Source organism: Pollachius pollachius (assembly GCF_949987615.1).
Source record: "Pollachius pollachius genome assembly, chromosome: 8".
Lineage (NCBI taxonomy): Eukaryota > Metazoa > Chordata > Actinopteri > Gadiformes > Gadidae > Pollachius > Pollachius pollachius.
The window spans coordinates 13,073,896-13,093,097 of NC_136941.1; the positions used below are offsets into that span (position 1 = coordinate 13,073,896).

Genomic DNA, 19,202 nt, shown 5'->3' on the forward strand with positions numbered 1-19,202 from the left:
CTAAATAAAAGTTGTCAGATATGCAATACTTAACTTCTGGTGCAGTGATACCTTCACAGCTGGCGAAATCGAGCTGACTAACTAGCAGGCAATGACTGAAAATCGGTCGTCTACCAAGATAAAAATATATATAATTACGCTGTGCACATACAAATAAAGATCAGTATATGCATCATAAAGGCCCTCTGATATAATATAGAGAGTTGACAATTCAAAAGAGGCAGCAATTTAATCAATTTACCCCTGGAGATACCTTCACAGATGGCGAAGCCGAGCTACCTATACAGGCTTACATGAACCACTTGACCACCCTGCCGGCCAGGTCAGAGAGTGTTGCAACTCTTCTCGCTCTATGGCTCTGGGTTTCCGAAAGAATATCCGCCTCCAGCAACATGATTGGTCCAAACAAACATGACGCAAAATAAAGTGAAACTCATCACTCATCACACATCAGATTTTATATATTATTATTTAGACGGATTTGTGAGACTCATGTAGGGTTTACCAAATAGTCGGTGATAAAACGGTGTATATCTCAAGCAACTGTGTTTTCTGCAGATACTGTTGAACGCAGCGCAGCAATTACGTCACGTTTTACTCAGGGCACTTTGTCCCGCCTACTGGCCAGACAGCCAATCAGAGCGAAGCAACCCCCGGCATTTTCTCACGCAGGGAGTCTTATCCATGTCGGGCGCCAAGTCTGATCAGCTGAACCGACACTATTTGAGTAACGTAATAGTCTCTCAGAAAACTCGCCGACTGTTTGATCAACATGGATTGTCCAGTGCGCCCAATTGAAGAGGATTTGTCCCCTGGCGTATTTAAAACGGCACAGAAACTGTTGTCTTCTGTCCCCCAGCAGTACTTTATGCGATGGGAAGTTGAGGACACATGTCAATTCCTTCGAGGGCAGGGGCTCCAAGAATGGACGGACACTTTTAGAGGTACATTTTGTTTTTCTATTTTAGTGGTAGATTGTCTTTTGAACAGCCATCCAAACCTCAAACTATTTGTGTATACATTGTCCAGTTTTAGCATTAACGCTAGCCCCCTTGACCACTACTGCTAAACACAACCTATAGCATTTACATTGTGGCCATTTGATAGATAAACATATGTGTATATACCTTTTTTAAAGAAAATGGAATAACTGGTGTTGGGCTGCGTGAACTTACTGAAGAACATTTGCAGAAAATGAATATTAGGTAAGTCTGGCAGGGACTACTGTCGCTCAATAAGATATGGTATTTGCCTGATGAAATGTGCTAGTCAAAGTCTATCCTCATACACATTTCTTACTCTTATTTTTTCATTTCCCCAGCCCGCTAGGTGTCCGCCTAAAAATTCTGCACAGTATTAAGAAGCTCCAAAGTTCTTCAATAATCCCCTCCAAGGTAATTCAATTCTTGCAGAGAAAGCATCAGAGATAAGACCAAGTAAATGGTTGTTAAGCTAAAGGTTTGTGTTGCTATGGTTTGCTGAAACTCTAAACCCTTTTTGAGCCAAAGGAATGTCCACACCTGTGAAGCATAATGCAAAACTGTAAACCTGCTGTATTTAGCACATTTGCTTTCAAACTCACTTTGTTTCAAAACAAGGCAACATACCAGACAGCTTTTAGGCCTGTTATCTCTGCAGTATTAAATGTACTGGTGTTGTGCCTGCAGTATTTCTGTGATGTACAACATGTCGCATCATGCTGATACAACCTATCAACACCTAAACGGCTGATTCTGTTGCTTGGAGTAATGTTTTTTTCCCTTCTCTTCCTTCTCTTTCAGGTTTTTAATGACCCCATCCACGGACACATTGAACTCCACCCTCTTCTGGTCAAAATCATGGACACACCTCAATTCCAAAGACTGAGGAACCTCAAGCAGCTCGGAGGGGCCTACCTCGTTTTCCCCGGAGCATCTCATAATCGCTTCGAGCATTCCATTGGGTGTGTGTGTGTGTGTGTGTGTGTGTGTGTGTGTGTGTGTGTGTGTGTGTGTGTGTGTGTGTGTGTGTGTGTGTGTGTTCCCACATATGTTTCCAGATATTAGGCCTTAAATACCCCAAAATTAATATAATGTATGCTTGTAAGTTCATTGCTTTCTTGAAAAATAATGCATGGTGCACTGCATGCTTGTGTAGCAGCATTTAACTGGGATATCTTTTACTGACCACTTATGTTTGTATCTAACCGGATTCTCTGTGGCAATATTTATCAATTAAACCATCTGTGTTAATTGACTGGTTGCAGAGTTGGGCACCTGGCTGGAAGACTTGTGCACTCTCTGAACGAGAGGCAGCCTGAATTGCAGATAAATACCAGAGACATCCTCTGTGTGCAAATCGCTGGCCTCTGTCATGATCTAGGTGAGTAAGAGCCACACCCCAAACCCAGAAAACAACTGCCAGTTTCTGTGTGAGATTGAAACCACTTATGGTTGCCGTGAGAAACGATGGGAAGGTAAATTAATGAATGAATGAATAGTTCCATATTTCCTTAACCTATTTCTCCCTCTCTAGGACATGGACCTTTCTCTCATATGTTTGATGGGATGTTCATTCCTAAAGCACGTCCAGGATCCAAATGGAAGGTACTGAAGTGTTCTCCCACTGCTTTCCCTATAACCCAAACCCCTGTTTCAAGGTCAGGCGTTGCAGTTTGTTTATTCCCCTTGCTGTTGGTTCGAAGACATTTCAAAGACCCTTATCCCTTAACACGCTAGAACAGGTCAGACGTCTGGCAAAACATTCCTAAACTAACTTACTAGTTACTACCTTCTATCCACATCCTCAGGATCCAACCCCAAAACACTGAAGCTTTCAGAAACTAACTAACTAAATGTAATCTCAATTTAGAAAAGAAATTTTTTGTCCTTGAGATGTGATAAATGAAAGGTGTTTTTGGTAAGTTTTGAATTCTTTGAGAATCCAGAAAAACATACCGGCCCTCTCTGCTCCCTCCATACGTTTCTCTGCCATTGAGATGGTAACTCAGGGTTTGCGAATGTGATTGACAATTCCCCAACCCAATCATGGAAGAGCCTGGAGTTGCCTAAATTGTAAAAGGGCTTGTACAAGGCCAGACACAGTCAACTCTAGGAAGGTTACAGATGTCTACAGATTTAAGAGCTACAATTTTAGTATAATCTGTGGCATAGTCATCCATCTGCTGACAAGATAACAAGTGAAAAATGCTATGGGAGCATATTCATTTCGAGCACATTTAGTTCTTCTGAAAAATCAACCAAGTACAATGATACACATGTCAACGGAATCTGTATCCCAAGAATTTGAATTATAATTTCCCAGATTTTCTCCCACAAATGTATTAATGTTTGGACACATTGTTCTCTATTAAGTCAACTGATTAAAAGTGTCGATCTGTTACATTTTTTATTTATTTATTATTTAGCAGTGATAACTCATGAGTCAATCGGACTAGAATAGTTTCTATTTTCATCCCATTGCCTGGTCGTAATCTGAACTCCACCAACGGTCTTGGCCGCAAGCTTTGTTCTTCTATATTTACATGTCCTCAGTTCTTGGGTTGCAGGCCAACTTTTATTTTTTATTCTCTTAATCGTATCATGTGCTATGATTACAATAGGCTTATGCAGACATATGGTAAACAAGTTGGGATCCACCGAAAACACATTTTCAAACCAAGTACAAGCACTTACATTTGGATACTTGCTGATACAAAGTACACATATAAGTACTTCATACTACCATTGCAGTTCTAACAATGACATCGAAAATATGTTTGATTTTCATCAGATGTTTTTCAACTTCGGACTATAATTAACTGTACAACATGATGCTTTTGCTGACATGGGTTGTTTGTTCCCTATATTAATTTGACGTTTATGATAATTCTTTGCCCATTATAGAAGGGTTTGCACGATATATGCAATGCATTATATGCTAGTTATTGTTATTTTGTTGAGGCAACGGAAATGCATTGTTTTCCTTTTAGAAAAGACGCCATGTAGAAACAAAACTAAACTTGAGTGCACTGACTCACTTTAAAGGTCCCATGGCAGGCTACTTTATGGATGCTTTTATATAGGAGTCATTGGGCCCCTAATACAGTATTTGAAGACGTTCAAGAACGTCTGCCTTGGTTCAGAATTACAGCCACTACGAGCCAGTCCCACAATGAGGCTCCGCCATGCGCTGGCCTTTACAGTGGATGTATCGCAATGGCTCGGAATCATAATGTCATACGGAGGCGCACACAGCTTTTTGCCGTGTTCTGTAAATATTCAGAACACTCCAGGTGCTCCGGGTGGAGTCCTGGAGCTCTATATCTAAATAATTGAATATAATGTATAGATATCTATATAATATATATTATCATGGCCAAAAGCTGTGTGCGCCTCCGGATGATATTATGAATCTCAACTGGTTCTTCCATGTCAATCTGAAGTACAGACTGAGCGGCGACATGGAGGGAAAGGGATTGTTGCCGTTTGCGGACTCCCGGTACTTCCAAAACGAGACCCGTAGTGGGGGTTATCTTGGGAGGAGAAAGGGATCGTTGCCCGGGATTGTCTCCCGCCTGAGCCCCGCTGCCAGGCGGCGACGGTGATGCACCGCCGCCGACATGGAGGAGAAAGGAATTGTTGACCAGGATTGTCTCCCGGCGGGCAACAATCCCTTTCTCCTCCATGTTGCGGTTCAATCTGGACTTCAGGGAGCCAAAGCCAAAGTCCTTCTCAACCATGGCCGAGATAACCCCCACTATGAGTCTCGTTGTGGAAGTACCAGAGACATCAGAGAACCCGACGCAGTCTAGTCTTTCCACCAAATGGGAGCTTTACGCAAACCTTACCTTATGTTGTTGGGTGTTATGCGCCATAACACCAACAGCAGAACGGTAATCCAAATAACAAAGAAGTGTACAACACTTGCGTTACGGTGTGTATATTCACACACACACATGTGGCGCTCATTGTCTTGTCATTGTCTCATTGGGGGGCCAAATTCTCTGGGCGGGCAAAGCACAGAAAGGGGAGGTAACCTGGCCCCTTATGACGACATATGGGGCCAAATCCGAATCGACACGGCTGAGCTTTAATTTTTCAAAGGCGGAGCAGGATACCTAGTGCTCGTTTTACACCTAGTGTACTTTCTAGCCACTGGGGGACCATAGGCAGGCTAGGGAAACTCATATTAATGTTCGAAAACCTAAAAGTGATATTTTAATTCCATGGGACCTTTAACAAAGTGAATGAATCAGTGGGAATACTATTCATGCGAATGAGTGAGGCCGACCCTCACAAATTAAGGAAAGTATTGAGAATACCATGGACAGTATGGATAATATACACCCAACACCGATTTGACGCAACATATAATCACGTATCCACATGTGTCTTGATTGTTTCTGAAAATTGTACGATCTCCAATGTACTTGTGTGCATCCGCACTCCTTCCTTTTGCCTACCTGCTCAACTCACGAGAGGTTAATGCGACGTTGCTGTAAAATGGTCTCGGGTGAGGTTGTATCTGAGTCATTTTAAGATAACTTGACCATGAGCACAGTTTGGGACCAATATGGAGTGTGGTTGTGACCATAATCAGCCCTTTAGGTTTATCTATTGGCAGGCAGTTATGATTCAGCCGTTAAGGGTTGGCCATTGAAATGTTAAATGTTTAAAGGTCACTATTTGGCTGTTAGCATTCATTAAATAAGATAAGAGCTATATATCAGCTGTTTGAAAAACCCTTTCAACAAACTAGTTGCAAATCAAACCAAGTTTATACAAGCTCATGAAAAGCTTGTACTTTGTGCAGTGTTCGAGTTGTGGGGGAAAGTTTGTTGAATCGTGTATGCGTTTCTGCTTGTGTGTGTCATTGCAGCATGAGACTGCGTCACTAGCCATGTTTGACTATCTGGTTGAGGATAATGACCTAATGCCGGTGATGGAGGAGTACGGGCTGGTTCTACCGGAGGACCTTGTCTTCATCAAGGAGCAGATAGGTGGACCCCAGTTCTCCATTGACTCTCCAAGCAGAGAGGTATGTACATTGACTCTCCCAGCAGTGGGCTATGTACATTGACTCTCCCAGCAGAGGGCTGTGTACTGGGGCTGTACGGTATGGACTAAAATGTATATCACAGGTCAACAGTGACAGCGTCTGTTATCACGTTCCACCGCTGGCTTTTTTTGTCTTAAGGACTGGCTTTGGACAATGCCTGTGGAAGCGATGTCTGAGATGCAGGGACAGTTTCACGCTACCAGCTTCTGTCTCGTACGGTGTGGAATGAGAGCTTGTGAAGGGACTAATATGCAAGCACGCAGGTACGCAGTAAGCGCGCCTGTGTGCTTGCGCAATAGTATGCTAATATGCTATTGCGCAAATGTATACTATTGCGCAGTATGCTAGCTACTTCGCAATAGTATGCTAATGCACAATAGCGTACTGCCTGAGATTGCAGTATCGCTGTCAAATCTGTCCCGTGGAAAAGTAATGTTGCGCCGAATTGAAACTTTACTTTTTACATTAAAGTAGTTACGTTAATGTATTAACACGCAACTTACTGTGTAACGCGTTACACACAACATTGTCTACCAGTCACACCGGTCTCAAAATTCCTACCGTAGTATGTACATTGAATCTCCAAACAGAGGGGTATGTACATTGATTGTGGCGTATGTGCCTGACCAATAAGAAATCGCAAAAAAAATAAATATGTATGATCTTTCACTTTTTTAGCAATGGTGGGAAGAAGTTTTTGGTCTGCAAGGCTGTCCAAAAACCTCTTCCCACCATTGACAAAAAAGTGAATCATTCTCACAGAACCTCCTCCGATTAGTCTTGCTACACCACAAAGCAGGTCTTTTTTCTGTTCTGAACCTCATGGACGCTGAAATAAGGTTTCCTGTGAAATGTGATGTGTTCTATTTCTGTTTGCCCGTTGACCGTTTCCTCGTGCTGTCGCTGCAGTGGCCATACGAAGGCCGTCCAGAGGAGAAGTCTTTCCTGTACGAGATCGTGGCCAACAAAAGGAACGGCATTGATGTGGACAAATGGGATTACTTTGCGAGGTCAGTCTGTCTGTTCTGCTGACCGTAGCGTCGGGAGTAAATGCCACTGGTCTTTGTAAGATTTTCACTGCCGCCATAACTGAAGTGATTAGATAAGGGGGCAGGATATTGTGGTGGCTAGGTGGTACATGGCTCAATCCCCTACCTTCCTGTAAGCAGCCTTAAGCAAAAGCCTACTCCTTGATGCTCCATACTGACTGGTATCAGAATTCAAACCAAGTCGCTTGGTAATAAATATATGAAAAGTTCCCTAAGTGACTAACTAGTAAACCTGCATTATTATTATAATATATTTATCCTTTTCATTCCTCATCTCAGAGACTGCTATCACCTGGGCATCAAGAATAACTTTGACTACCACCGCTTCCTAAAGTTCGCCAGGGTGTGTGATGTGGAAGGGGAGAAGCACATCTGTACCAGAGACAAGGTCAAATGATCTCAGACTTCTGTTGGTAATCTGATTCGAGCAGCTCTCTAATTGGTCCTTTATTTGACTAAACATAACTCTGGGGATTCATTCAACAGGAAGTGGGCAATCTGTATGACATGTTCCACACGAGAAATTGTCTCCACAGAAGAGCCTACCAGCACAAAGTAGCCAACATTGTTGAGACTATGTAAGTACTGTGTCTTTGCTAGGTACTATAATGCTACCAGTATCATCATCTAGTCCGGTATTAACATGATGAATCAGAGTCTTTGTATTCCAAACTGAGTTTGGTTGTGCTTTTCAACTAGGATCACAGAGGCATTTTTATTGGCAGACAAACACCTCAAATTCGAGGGGTCGGATGGGAAAATGTTCACAATGTCCACAGCTATAGATGACATGGTGGCATACACCAAGCTGACTGGTGAGTGTTGAGACCACACTGTGCTGTTTTTGGCTTCTTAGTGTTGCATAACGCTTATATTATTTTTGCAATACCCAAGAATAATTACAGTGGGGCAAAAAAGTATTTAGTCAGCCACCAATTGTGCAAGTTCTCCCACTTAAAAAGATGAGAGAGGCCTGTAATTTATCATAGGTATACCTCAGCTATGAGAGACAAAATGAAAAAAAAAAATCCAGAAAATCACATTGTCTGATTTTTAAAGAATTTATTTGCAAATTATGGTGGAAAATAAGTATTTGGTCAATAACAAAAGGTCATCTCAATACTTTGTTACATGCCCTTTGTTGGCAATGACAGAGGTCAAACGTTTTCTGTAAGTCTTTACAAGGTTTTCACACACTGCTGCTGGTATTTTGGCCCATTCCTCCATGCAGATCTCCTCTACAGCAGTGATGTTTTTGGGCCTTCGCTGGGCAACACAGACTTTCAACTCCCTCCAAAGATTTTCTGTGGGGTTGAGATCTGGAGACTGGCTAGGCCACTCCAGGACCTTGAAATGCTTCTTACGAAGCCACTCCTTCGTTGCCCGGGCGGTGTGTTTGGGGTCATTGTCATGCTGAAAGACCCAGCCACGTTTCATCTTCAGTGCCCTTGCTGATGGAAGGAGGTTTTCACCCAAAATCTCACGATACATGGCCCCATTCATTCTTTCCATCACACGGATCAGACGTCCTGGTCCCTTGGCAGAAAAACAGCCCCAAAGCATGATGTTTCCACCCCCATGCTTCACTGTTGGTTTGGTGTTCTTTGGATGCAACTCAGCATTCTTTCTCCTCCAAACACGACGAGTTGAGTTTTTACCAAAAAGTTATATTTTGGTTTCATCTGACCATATGACATTCTCCCAATCCTGTTCTGGATCATCCAAATGCTCTCTAGCAAACATCAAACGGGCCCGGACATGCACTGGCTTTAGCAGGGGGACACGTCTGGCACTGCAGGATTTGAGTCCCTGGTGGCGTAGTGTGTTAGTGATGGTAGCCTTTGTTACTTTGGTCCCAGCTCTCTGGAGGTCATTCACTAGGTCCCCCCGTGTGGTTCTGGGATTTTTGTTCACCGTTCTTGTGATCATTTTGACCCCACAGGGTGAGATCTTGCGTGGAGCCCCAGATCGAGGGAGATTATCAGTGGTCTTGTATGTATTCCATTTCCTAATAATTGCTCCCACAGTTGATTTCTTCACACCGAGCTGCTTACCTATTGCAGATTCAGACTTCCCAGCCTGATGCAGGTCTACAATTGTGTTTCTGGTGTCCTTTGACAGCTCTTTGGTCTTGGCCATAGTGGAGTTTGGAGTGTGACTGTTGGAGGTTGTGGACAGGTGTCTTTTTATACTGATAAGGAGTTCAAACAGGTGCCATTAATACAGGTAACGAGTGGAGGACAGAGGAGCCTCTTAAAGAAGAAGTTACAGGTCTGTGACAGCCAGAAATCTTGCTGGTTTGTAGGTGACCAAATACTTATTTTCCACCATAATTTGCAAATAAATTCTTAAAAAATCATACAATGTGATTTTCTGGATTGTTTTTTTTCATCTTTCTCTCATAGCTGAGGTTTACCTATGATGAAAATTACAGGCCTCTCTCGTCTTTTTAAGTGGGAGAACTTGCACAATTGGTGGCTGACTAAATACTTTTTTGCCCCACTGTATCTTCCTGACCGAAGGCCTCCTTGAAGAGCCAATGAAACCACTGTTTCCGCTGGAATTCCCAAGCCAACTTTGTGATACTTTTTCAGTACCGTCGATGTGCATGAGCGTTACGAGTCCGGAAAGCCTAACCCTCACTTGGACCCGGACATTTAATACATCGCTGCACAGACGGAGCTTCACTATCCACACACACTATGGCGTTGTACTACAAGTGTCTGAAAAGCTAAACTTTCTCTCGGACGCCGCAGTCAGTTTGATTTTCACTCCTTTGACCTGCCGTTCTGGCTCCTTTTGTCTTCTTTCACCTTAGAAATATGCACGTGCAACCGCTTCTCTCCCAGGCAGATACTGAGAGACTTATGAATGCTTTTATTACTAGCAGGCTTGATTAATAATAATAATAATAGTAATGTTCTTTCGGGTTTACCTATAGAAAGCTATAAATAAGCTTCAGATCATCCGGAATGCGGCAGCACACATGTACTGACCAAGACCAGAAGGAGAGCACATATCTCTCCTGTCTCTTCATTGATGCCCGTCAGTTCTAGAATCGATTTTTTTCTTTTTTTAATCCTCCTATTGGTGTTCAAAACGATCAATGGATTAGCCCTGAATACATCAGTCAGAGATGCTTCTGATGTATGCACCTTCTAGATGACTCGGGTCCTCTGGCACTGGCCTTTAAGTTGTTCCCTGGATTCGGACAGACACCTATGGGGAGGAGGCATTTAGTGTCTATGGTCCTCGCCTCTGGAACAGCCGGTGGAGCTGAGGAATCACAATCTGTGAACATCTTTAAAGAAACCTTAAGACATACCTATTTAGCTCAGCATTCTCTTAATCCATTTTATCTATTTTTTTATTTTAATTTTGTTATGTTAAGCACCTGCTTGTATTGCAATTTTGCACGAAAGCGGCTTAATAAATAAAGTTTGATTGATAGTGTTGTGGGGAGAATGGCAAAACATTTGACTTTTTTAAACCATATCAACACGTTTAATAGAAAAACGGTTTTGGGTTCACTGGCTCTTCAAGCAAGATGCCTCACCACTACCTGCTCCCTACTCAAATGATCAACAGCTTAAGAAGACAAATATAATCAGCTGAGAGCAGGACAAACCCAAGGACTGCCTGAGGCATGCTACAACGTGTCAGTCTGTTTGTCTGTCTGTCCCTCCTGTAGACCACGTCTTTGAAAGGATCCTCTACTCCTCCCTGCCGGAGCTGCATGAGGCCAGGGAGATCCTCCGCAACATCGTCTGCCGTCGGCTCTACAAGTGTGTGGGCCAGACACATGCTGAAAGGCCCATCGTAGTCACAGAGGTGCGTTTATTTGTGTGTGGGAGCTAGGATTGAAGAAGGAACAGAACCGTGACAGTCTTTGTGCTTGTTCCCTTGTCTTCGCTGAAGGAGATGCGTCTGAATTTGGCAGGCGAGGTGGCGAAAGCCACGCCGCAGAACGGCACGCTGAACGACGTCATCCTGGGGCCAAAGGACCTTATTGTCCACGTGAGTCCCTCCCTCAAGTGGCTTTTAAAAGGCTCCATACACTTCAGTTTCCTGTGGGAACGTATGCACGTACTAGGGCTGGAACGAATGCATAATTTCAAGCTTTTATAGCAAAATATAACAATCTATACAGATTTAAACGGTTCTGTAGCAATGTATGGTGCTGCACGCCACCTAGGTGACTTTTCTTTTTGGCTCCTACGGACAAAGGACACAGGTTGATGGTGTTAGAAATCTGTTTTATTGTAAAGGTTTGATAATGATGAAATTAATTGCTATCTAATGTTATCGTTTATATTTTACTCTAAACATTTTTATACAAATCTATGTATTATACCGTAATCGAGAACCAGCAGTTGGCTGAGTGGTCTAGCGCTGCCGCTGTGGTACGGACGGCTCGAGTTCGTGTCCTGAGTCATACAACTCTTACCGTTGGCTTATTTTTGTTATTCCCTTTTATGTCAGAAAGTAGGCCTAACAACTGACTTTTTATATAATAAATATGTCTTACAATTTCCCCAGAACCAAAATATTACTTGCAAAAACCCATAAAAAAGAACATAAAGTTAATGTTAATGTTACTGATAGTGAAGTCTTTGTCACAATGAAAAAGACACTGCTGCATAGGAAAGTGTCAGCCACATAAATTCCATACAGGTGAGTTTCTCGGCAGGCAGCTGAGACCACTTCTGTTGAGATAAATACTATGGTTAGTCAATTTAGATCTCTTCAAAGAAATGGAAAATAAATGGCATGAAAAGTAATTTGATTTCTCCAGTAATCCTTCCTAAATTACTAATTGCATTGGGATTGAACCCCGCCCGGACGACCGGGTGCAAGTCCGACATGTTACCTCGAGACTATCTCCCTGATTACAAAACCATTGTCTATATTCAATTAAAATATGTTACGCTTAATACTACTTATGCATTCAACAGATCAGCGATTTTTTTTTTTTGCCAGGTGGCCTCCCTGTTTTTATTAATGGTTACGGTGTTCCCTTTTTTAGTTTATATATGCTTGTACTCCTCATAGACCTCAACAAGCAGCTTCTGTTCGCCGCTGGAAAAGATCTCGCTCTGTCCTTTTCGGACATTTGATCCATGATTCGACATTCATGGTTCTGGGCTGGTGACATATCTCGTGAGCGTGCGTAATCCACGATAACGTTAGCCTGGTTTGAACTAACCTGAACAAGGCGCAGCTGAATTGGGTTGATGGAATGGCTTTAGCCTCAAGTGGAAGTTGTCTTTAGTTCTAACTGGGCTTAATCAACAAATTCCCCTTTTCCACCGACAGTACCAGCTCAACTCACCTCGACTCGGCCCACCTTTTTTTGTGTTTCAATCGCCAAAATGAGGTACCTGGTACTTTTTTTTAGACTGACCTCCGTCAAGGTTCCAAGAGAGCTGAACCAGGGCTCCAGACTGCGACGAAATGGTCGCATTTTGCGACCAAAATTTGAGTGTGCGACTGAACATTGCATCTGGTCGCACATGTGCGACCAGTAAATTTGCCCTTTTTTATATTTTTATTTGTACACGTCGTTAAACGGGGAAGGGGCGCATCAACGAATCCAGAATCTGTCCCGCACCCGTGTCCGACACATAGAGAGCGAGCGGGCAGAGAGGAGGCGCAGCGTCCTGCGGCACGACAAGCGGGCGCACTTCCGTGAAACTGTCGCTTCCGTACTCGTCGAACGCATGAGCGCACACGTGGAAACAGTTGGTATAGATGTGAATCACAATAAAATGTAACACTGAATTTTAAACCGCACATGTTCATTTCTGCATCCATTATCAAAATATTCATTAGTAATTAGGGCTGTCCCCTGAAAGTCGATGATTCGAATCATCAGTCGGGAAACCGAAATTTTATTTTATTTATTTATTTATTTATTTTCGTCAGTGAGTGGTGTGCATTAATAAAACTAAAAATAGAAAACATTAAAATGCACAGGTATAATATTTATATGGATAATAATTATAATTATATATTTTAGAAGGACTGATGCGGCACGTGTGCTGAAATGGATACAAATTGCTTTATTTAGACACTGTCCATGTCACTGTGGCGATTGATTCATTGTAACTTTGTTTGCTAGACAGAATCTCGCAGAGGGAAGCGGCTGTCTCCCCTTACATTATTGCTACATTTTCTCTAGGAGCGCCGTCAGTCAGTACTTTACATGCACAGCTTAATCTGATTAAGGCCATAGTTCGACTATGCTCCTCAATCGGACAACTGCAATTGTCTGAGTGTACATGGCGGTGAGAAAATCGATTCATTGGCCGAAGCATTTCTTACCCCGGTACGATAGGTGGCGCTGTGCCCATTTCAACTAGTGGTAATAGAGCCATCGGTCCACTCACTCGCTGAGGTCACTCACACACACACACACTGCCATTCTTGCGCACACACATACGCTACTCTCGTAACAGAAGCGTAGCGTGTAATGAATGCATGTTGTTGATGATACACTTCTTATAGGGGGTAACTACATTGGCACGACACCGGGTTCCTCCATCTTCTTCGCAACCTTTTTAAATAAATTGCCGTCTCTCGTTTACCGATGGTGACAACATGACTATCGTCTCCTTATACTTCCGGATCACTGCCCCTGGGAAAAATCTTGAGCATGCGCGGAACACAAAATCCGATTCCATGCGATACGATCCGTTACATGCACGCTTAATTCGACTAACAATCGAATAATCTAGGTGTCTTAATTTGACTATGAGTAATTCGATTCGATTATAGTCTGACTAAGGTGTATACATTCATCTTAATAATCCAATCATAGTTGGACTAAGCCAATAATTTGACTTTCTTGATTGTCATGTAAACGTACTGACTGTGGCGACACAGCGCTGTGTATTCTTTCGGGCTCAATAAATGCAATCAGATCGTGAACACTGGGCTCATATAGTGGATTATCCACTAGCCTATACTTGAGCCCCGTGTTCATTATCGGACCGCATTATGGGCAGGAGCCTAATTAAAACCTGACAGGAATAAGTTGGCTACAATTCCGACGAGTTTGATTGACAGAAAACTGTTCAGGGGAGAACGTAATGAGCGCAACGCGCAAGCATATGTAAAAGGCCTATAGCCTACCAAAACAGAGTGTTAATAGAAAGAAAACTCATTTTTTAAACCTCCAAAAGACCTGCCCCGCACGGCCGCCGAATAGTTGAATATCTGAACTGAAAAGGCAGACCTTATTCGACTAGCCCTAGCCCTATTAGTAATACAGTGAAAAAAATGAGAATCACATTGCCATGTTGATTTACAGCGTGTGCCCCAAAAATTTCTGGATGTGCCCCTAAAAGTTTCAGTTAGATGCCACAGTGCTCCTAGTGAAAAAAGTTAGTCTGGAGCCCTGTGAACTGATACTTTTATGTGATGTAAACAGGCTGCTGACCACTGATTGGCCAGAGTCACGCCACTGGACGAATAATTACGAGAACGACGTCCGAACCTGAAACCCGACACCCAGCATCTTTTAAATTAGGGATCGACTGATACGGATTTTCTTTAGGGCCGATACGATAAGTTTTCATCAGCCTTAGCCGATAACCGATACGCCGGTACCGATTTTCTTGAGCCGATATTTGGAGCCGATAATACCCTGGAAATCCAGAGTTCTCACGAGAAAACAATTTGAATTTGCTCAGCGAGTCACTCTGGGAACGAGCAATATACTCATGTATACTCGTGATGTATCAATATAGGCGGAAAGCGTTGCTATTTTACGGACCGGATACGACAAGAGTCTCATCTATTGGTTAGCTCCACTGGGTTGGATATGTCACCCCTTGTATTCTTCTGATATTTTCAAATGCATGCTTGGTGCAGCCCCTCGAGTTGGGCCATTTTCATTACTCATTGCCAGACCCTACAGTTTTTTAGATGTGGGTCTGGATTTCCAGGCTAAGCCTCCCTCAATTAACATCATAAAAATGACACAATGATGATAACAAATGTTACAATATCTCAATTTAAAAAAAATGAACTGTTTATTGAACTGTCTGTAAATCATGCCGAAGAAAAAAATAAATAAAAAAATGGCCGATACTGAAAAAAATATCGGCCGATGCACGTAAAAAACGCAAATATCGGCCGATAATATCGGCCGGCCGATATATTGGTCGATCACTACTTTAAATACTAGCATCAGCGTTCAGTAAACAATAGTAATTGATTATTAAACATGGCAGGATCAGCGTGCAAGAACACGCTGTGGACCGTGACAGAGGTGGAGACGCTCCTGTGCGTAACCCTGTCTGTTAATGTGCCGCGTATGTGTCGCAGTATCGCACATGTGTGCTATGACGACCCGGGACCCGCCCACGTTGAAGAGGTACTTTCAAGATGGAAACACGACGTGCCTGGAACCAAACCAAGTCGTGCCACGCTATGTCATGGCGAGTTGAGCTGGTACTGTCGTTGGAAAAGTTGCATAAGCGCAGCCTTCGTTAGCGACTTTCATGAAATACCCCTATGGCCTGGTGTTGTTGCCATCCCAGACTCCCAAGTGTTTGTGGAGATGGCTGGTTTAACCTGTCACAGGTGTGCAGCATCACCCATTCCCCAGAGTCCAATCAGACTCGGCCAGGTGAGGCTGCTTAAACCAGCCATCATCCACACACACTCCCAAAGGTTCCGTCAAGAGGTTTGTGTTTTTCCCATAGGTCTGTGGTGAGGACCAGGCCTCAGCAGTAGCATCTTATCATAGAATGCCTTTTGATTTTCATTTCAACAAAATCCTGAAAAGCAAAAATGGCATGACATTTTAGCCATAAGTCAATAAAAAAAATTCAGACCTTTTGTTGGAATGTCTTAATGTAAAGGTGCTGTTGGATCTTTTTCTGGCGTACTAAATAGTATGGTAGTATAGGTATTGGAAGTTTTCTCCGCAGCATTTAGGAGTGTTGCATCACTGCACCTGTGATAAATGGGAAGCTGGATTCCCCAAACATTCAGGAAAGAGAACAGACATTAGTGCGATGTCTGTTCAGTTCGTTGTCAAGTCGGAGCATGTCCTATTTCGTAGCGTTTCTTTCACATACGGCGTAGATAGGACAAATGGAATTTGATCAAAGCGTGTAGATGTAAGATAACAGAAATCTATTAAGACGTATGTTGGATTGGGCAGGATTCTTCTTACACACATTTCTCTTTTGCACCTATAGCTTTCCCCCTTCATTTTACTGCACCTCGTACATATACACAACTGTGGTTGTGACAAATACACCTCTGCATTAAATTGTAAAAAAAACACCCCTTTTAATTTTTGGTATCTTTGATCATTTAATGATGTGTGTGTGTGTGTATATATATATATATATATATATATAGATATAGAGATAGATATAGATAGATAGATAGATAGATAGATAGATATAGTCATCCTACCAATTGCCATCCATGTGTCAGTAAAAGGTGAGATGTCTCCCCCTGGTGTCTTCTAGATTATGTCCATTGACTATGGCATGAAGGAGAAGAATCCCATCAATAGTGTACGCTTTTACTGCAAGAGTGACCCCTACAAGGCCATTCAGATCCGCAAGAACCAGGTCAGATCTTTGCCATTTAACACAATTATTTTTTTAAAGCAATGTTGTTGCAATGTTTGTAGTATAAATATATTTGTATGAGAGATTTTTTATTTATTTATATTGGTTGATGTGATGAATCTTCAATACTGGCTTCCTCATCTCAGACTACAATTACAGTAAAGTTATGGAAAGAGGATCTGGTTGTCACTGATGAAATTAACCTGGAAGCCTCAAACTCATGGTCATTGTGATTATAAAAGCTTATTTTCTGTAAATATTATCAATCTTAAGGTGTTATATGTTTCACTATATATACCTCTAGTCTCAGTACCTCTACTGAACCTGAACACGTCTGTCCCTGACTGGACTTCTAGTCCAAGCAGCCAATCAGAGGCAAGCAGCATGCCTCTGATTGGATGCTTTGTTCTGGCTCCTGTCCACAGGTGTCCAAGCTCCTCCCAGAGCACTTTGCAGAGCAGTTGATCCAGGTGTACTGTAAGAAGACTGATGAGAAGAGCCTGGGGGCGGCCAGGAAGCACTTTGTCCAGTGGTGCATGGACAAAAACTTCTCAAAACCTCAGGTAGGTTTGTCTTTCCTTCATTTCATTACTCAATGTATTCAATCTTTTCAAATTAGATTGCTTTTCTACTGTGTAGCTGGGCAGATGTAGGAGTCGAAGCAGATGTAGCGTCTCTAAAGTTCCTCCCCTTTCTTTCTTCAAGGATGGAGATGTGAGCGCTCCGGAGCTGACCCCTCTGAAGAAAAGCTGGTCTAACGACAGCGGGGCAGAAGACCAGAGGCCGGTAAAGAGGGCCAAAACCCAACTAAAATTTTGAACCAAAAGAAACCTGGTTTTCTTCTTGTTCTTACTCCTTTTTTGATATTGTTATTAGATGAAACGTTTTGACCTGAAAGCATTTTTGGATTCTCCATTTAAAAAATATTAAGGAAGTAGTAATTGAATCAAAGTAGGAGTCTGTTGTTGGTCAGTGCTCAGGGTTATACGCTGTAAGGTTTCTCTGATTTGTGAGGTCAATTTTAAAACATCACCTGCTTCTGTTTTTATTTTTGTTTGGATATGTAAGTGCTATCCATAGTTTACATGTTACCTTAAGGACAATTTATGGTTGAAAGTTTACTAGCTGGGACTCTAAATGCTCCTTGTTTGACTTTTAAGTTAAACTGAAATCAGGTTTGCAGAAACCTTCAGTTTTCTGCTCTTTTTATTTTGGCATGGTGAAAGTTAATCCATTGGTCATTTAATCATGCTCCCTCCCGTACTCTTGAATGTGTATTTATATGCGCTGGGTTTTAACCATATATTTGTTCAATCACATCTCACTCAGGATTTATTTTATCATTCAAAATTCCTTTTGTTGAAACTTTTATTGTAAGCATTGGAAAAACTTCCAAAATAATGTTTTGTTGGGATAACTGAGCCACAGCAACCACTTCATACATTTAAGTGTGTGTGAGTCTTTGTGTGGATTGAAGATGCATATATATTCTTTATATATTATTGTTAATCTGTTCTTTTCAAAATACATGGTATTGTATTCATCTTGTATTAAGGGCTAAGATAGTGTTCAGAAGATTGCTTGCTGTTTGGGTACATCTGTAAAAACAAAAGTTAAATGTGAAATATATAGATTTATAAAAGATAGAAAGGAAGGCTGGGTCAAATATGGTGACCTTTTATAAGGCAAAAGAAAAATAAACAGCTTTGACCTCAATATCTAAATGTTTTCTTTGTAACCACCAGAGGGCAGCATGACCTCATTGATTTCCCCAGCACCCCAATCCGGTCTCCTATTTGGAAAGTTAAATTCTACATCAATATTTATTTAACCATTCTAACATGTTTGGCCCATCTGTGGTCAGTTATAAGCTCATATATCCATGTTTATCTTAATTATTGCCATTTTTAAATTACCAGTGGAGATGAGTTTTGTTGGTCTATTCAACCTTGAAGATCATCATACAGGATGTTCAGACACGAGATGCTCCTCCACGAATAATGTGTACCAGTTATTGCAAGGTATATTTTCATTCGGGTGATTCTATTTTGTATCCATCTTCTCAGTAGAGACGCAGATGATGGTAGAATAAGGTTTAGAAACCGGCATCAGTGGGGACGAGGCCTCGGGGAAGATCCAGGACTAGGTGGAGAGATTATATCTATATCTCAACACTGGCCTGGGAATGCCTCGGGGTCCCCCTGTCAGAGCTGGTCAATGTAGCCCGGAAAAGGGAAGTCTAGGGCCCCCTGCTTGAGCTGCTGCCCCCGCGACTCGACCCCGGATAAACGGATTGACCATGAGGATGAGGATCCGTAGCCTCATGTTGTTATTTAGCCTTTTTGAGACTATTGCATGGTAAAATCAATTAATTTAACATTATGATAGGTAAAAATCCCATTCCCAAATTTGAACTGCCTGTTCAGTCTCCCTCGTTCAGTCATTTTAGACCCATCTTCGAGCTGTATGGTAATGTTTATCCATCTGTTTCAACATTTCAGAATAATGTTTAACGTGC

At 42.2% G+C, this 19,202-nt stretch overlaps 1 protein-coding gene across 1 annotated transcript; it reads left to right on the top strand.

The window, feature by feature from the left end:
- The first annotated feature begins 751 nt into the window (after positions 1 to 751).
- Positions 752 to 18,106, top strand: LOC307079272 (deoxynucleoside triphosphate triphosphohydrolase SAMHD1-like). The gene is made up of 16 exons (XM_079741493.1): positions 752 to 944; positions 1,139 to 1,205; positions 1,322 to 1,394; positions 1,782 to 1,942; positions 2,246 to 2,361; positions 2,515 to 2,585; positions 5,860 to 6,018; positions 6,949 to 7,049; positions 7,368 to 7,476; positions 7,575 to 7,666; positions 7,788 to 7,903; positions 10,780 to 10,919; positions 11,007 to 11,105; positions 16,580 to 16,684; positions 17,110 to 17,247; positions 17,390 to 18,106. The coding sequence occupies exons 1-16, from the start codon at positions 773 to 775 to the stop codon at positions 17,501 to 17,503; spliced, it is 1,833 nt and encodes a 610-aa protein (XP_079597619.1). The 5' UTR covers positions 752 to 772; the 3' UTR covers positions 17,504 to 18,106.
- The last annotated feature ends 1,096 nt before the right edge of the window (positions 18,107 to 19,202 follow it).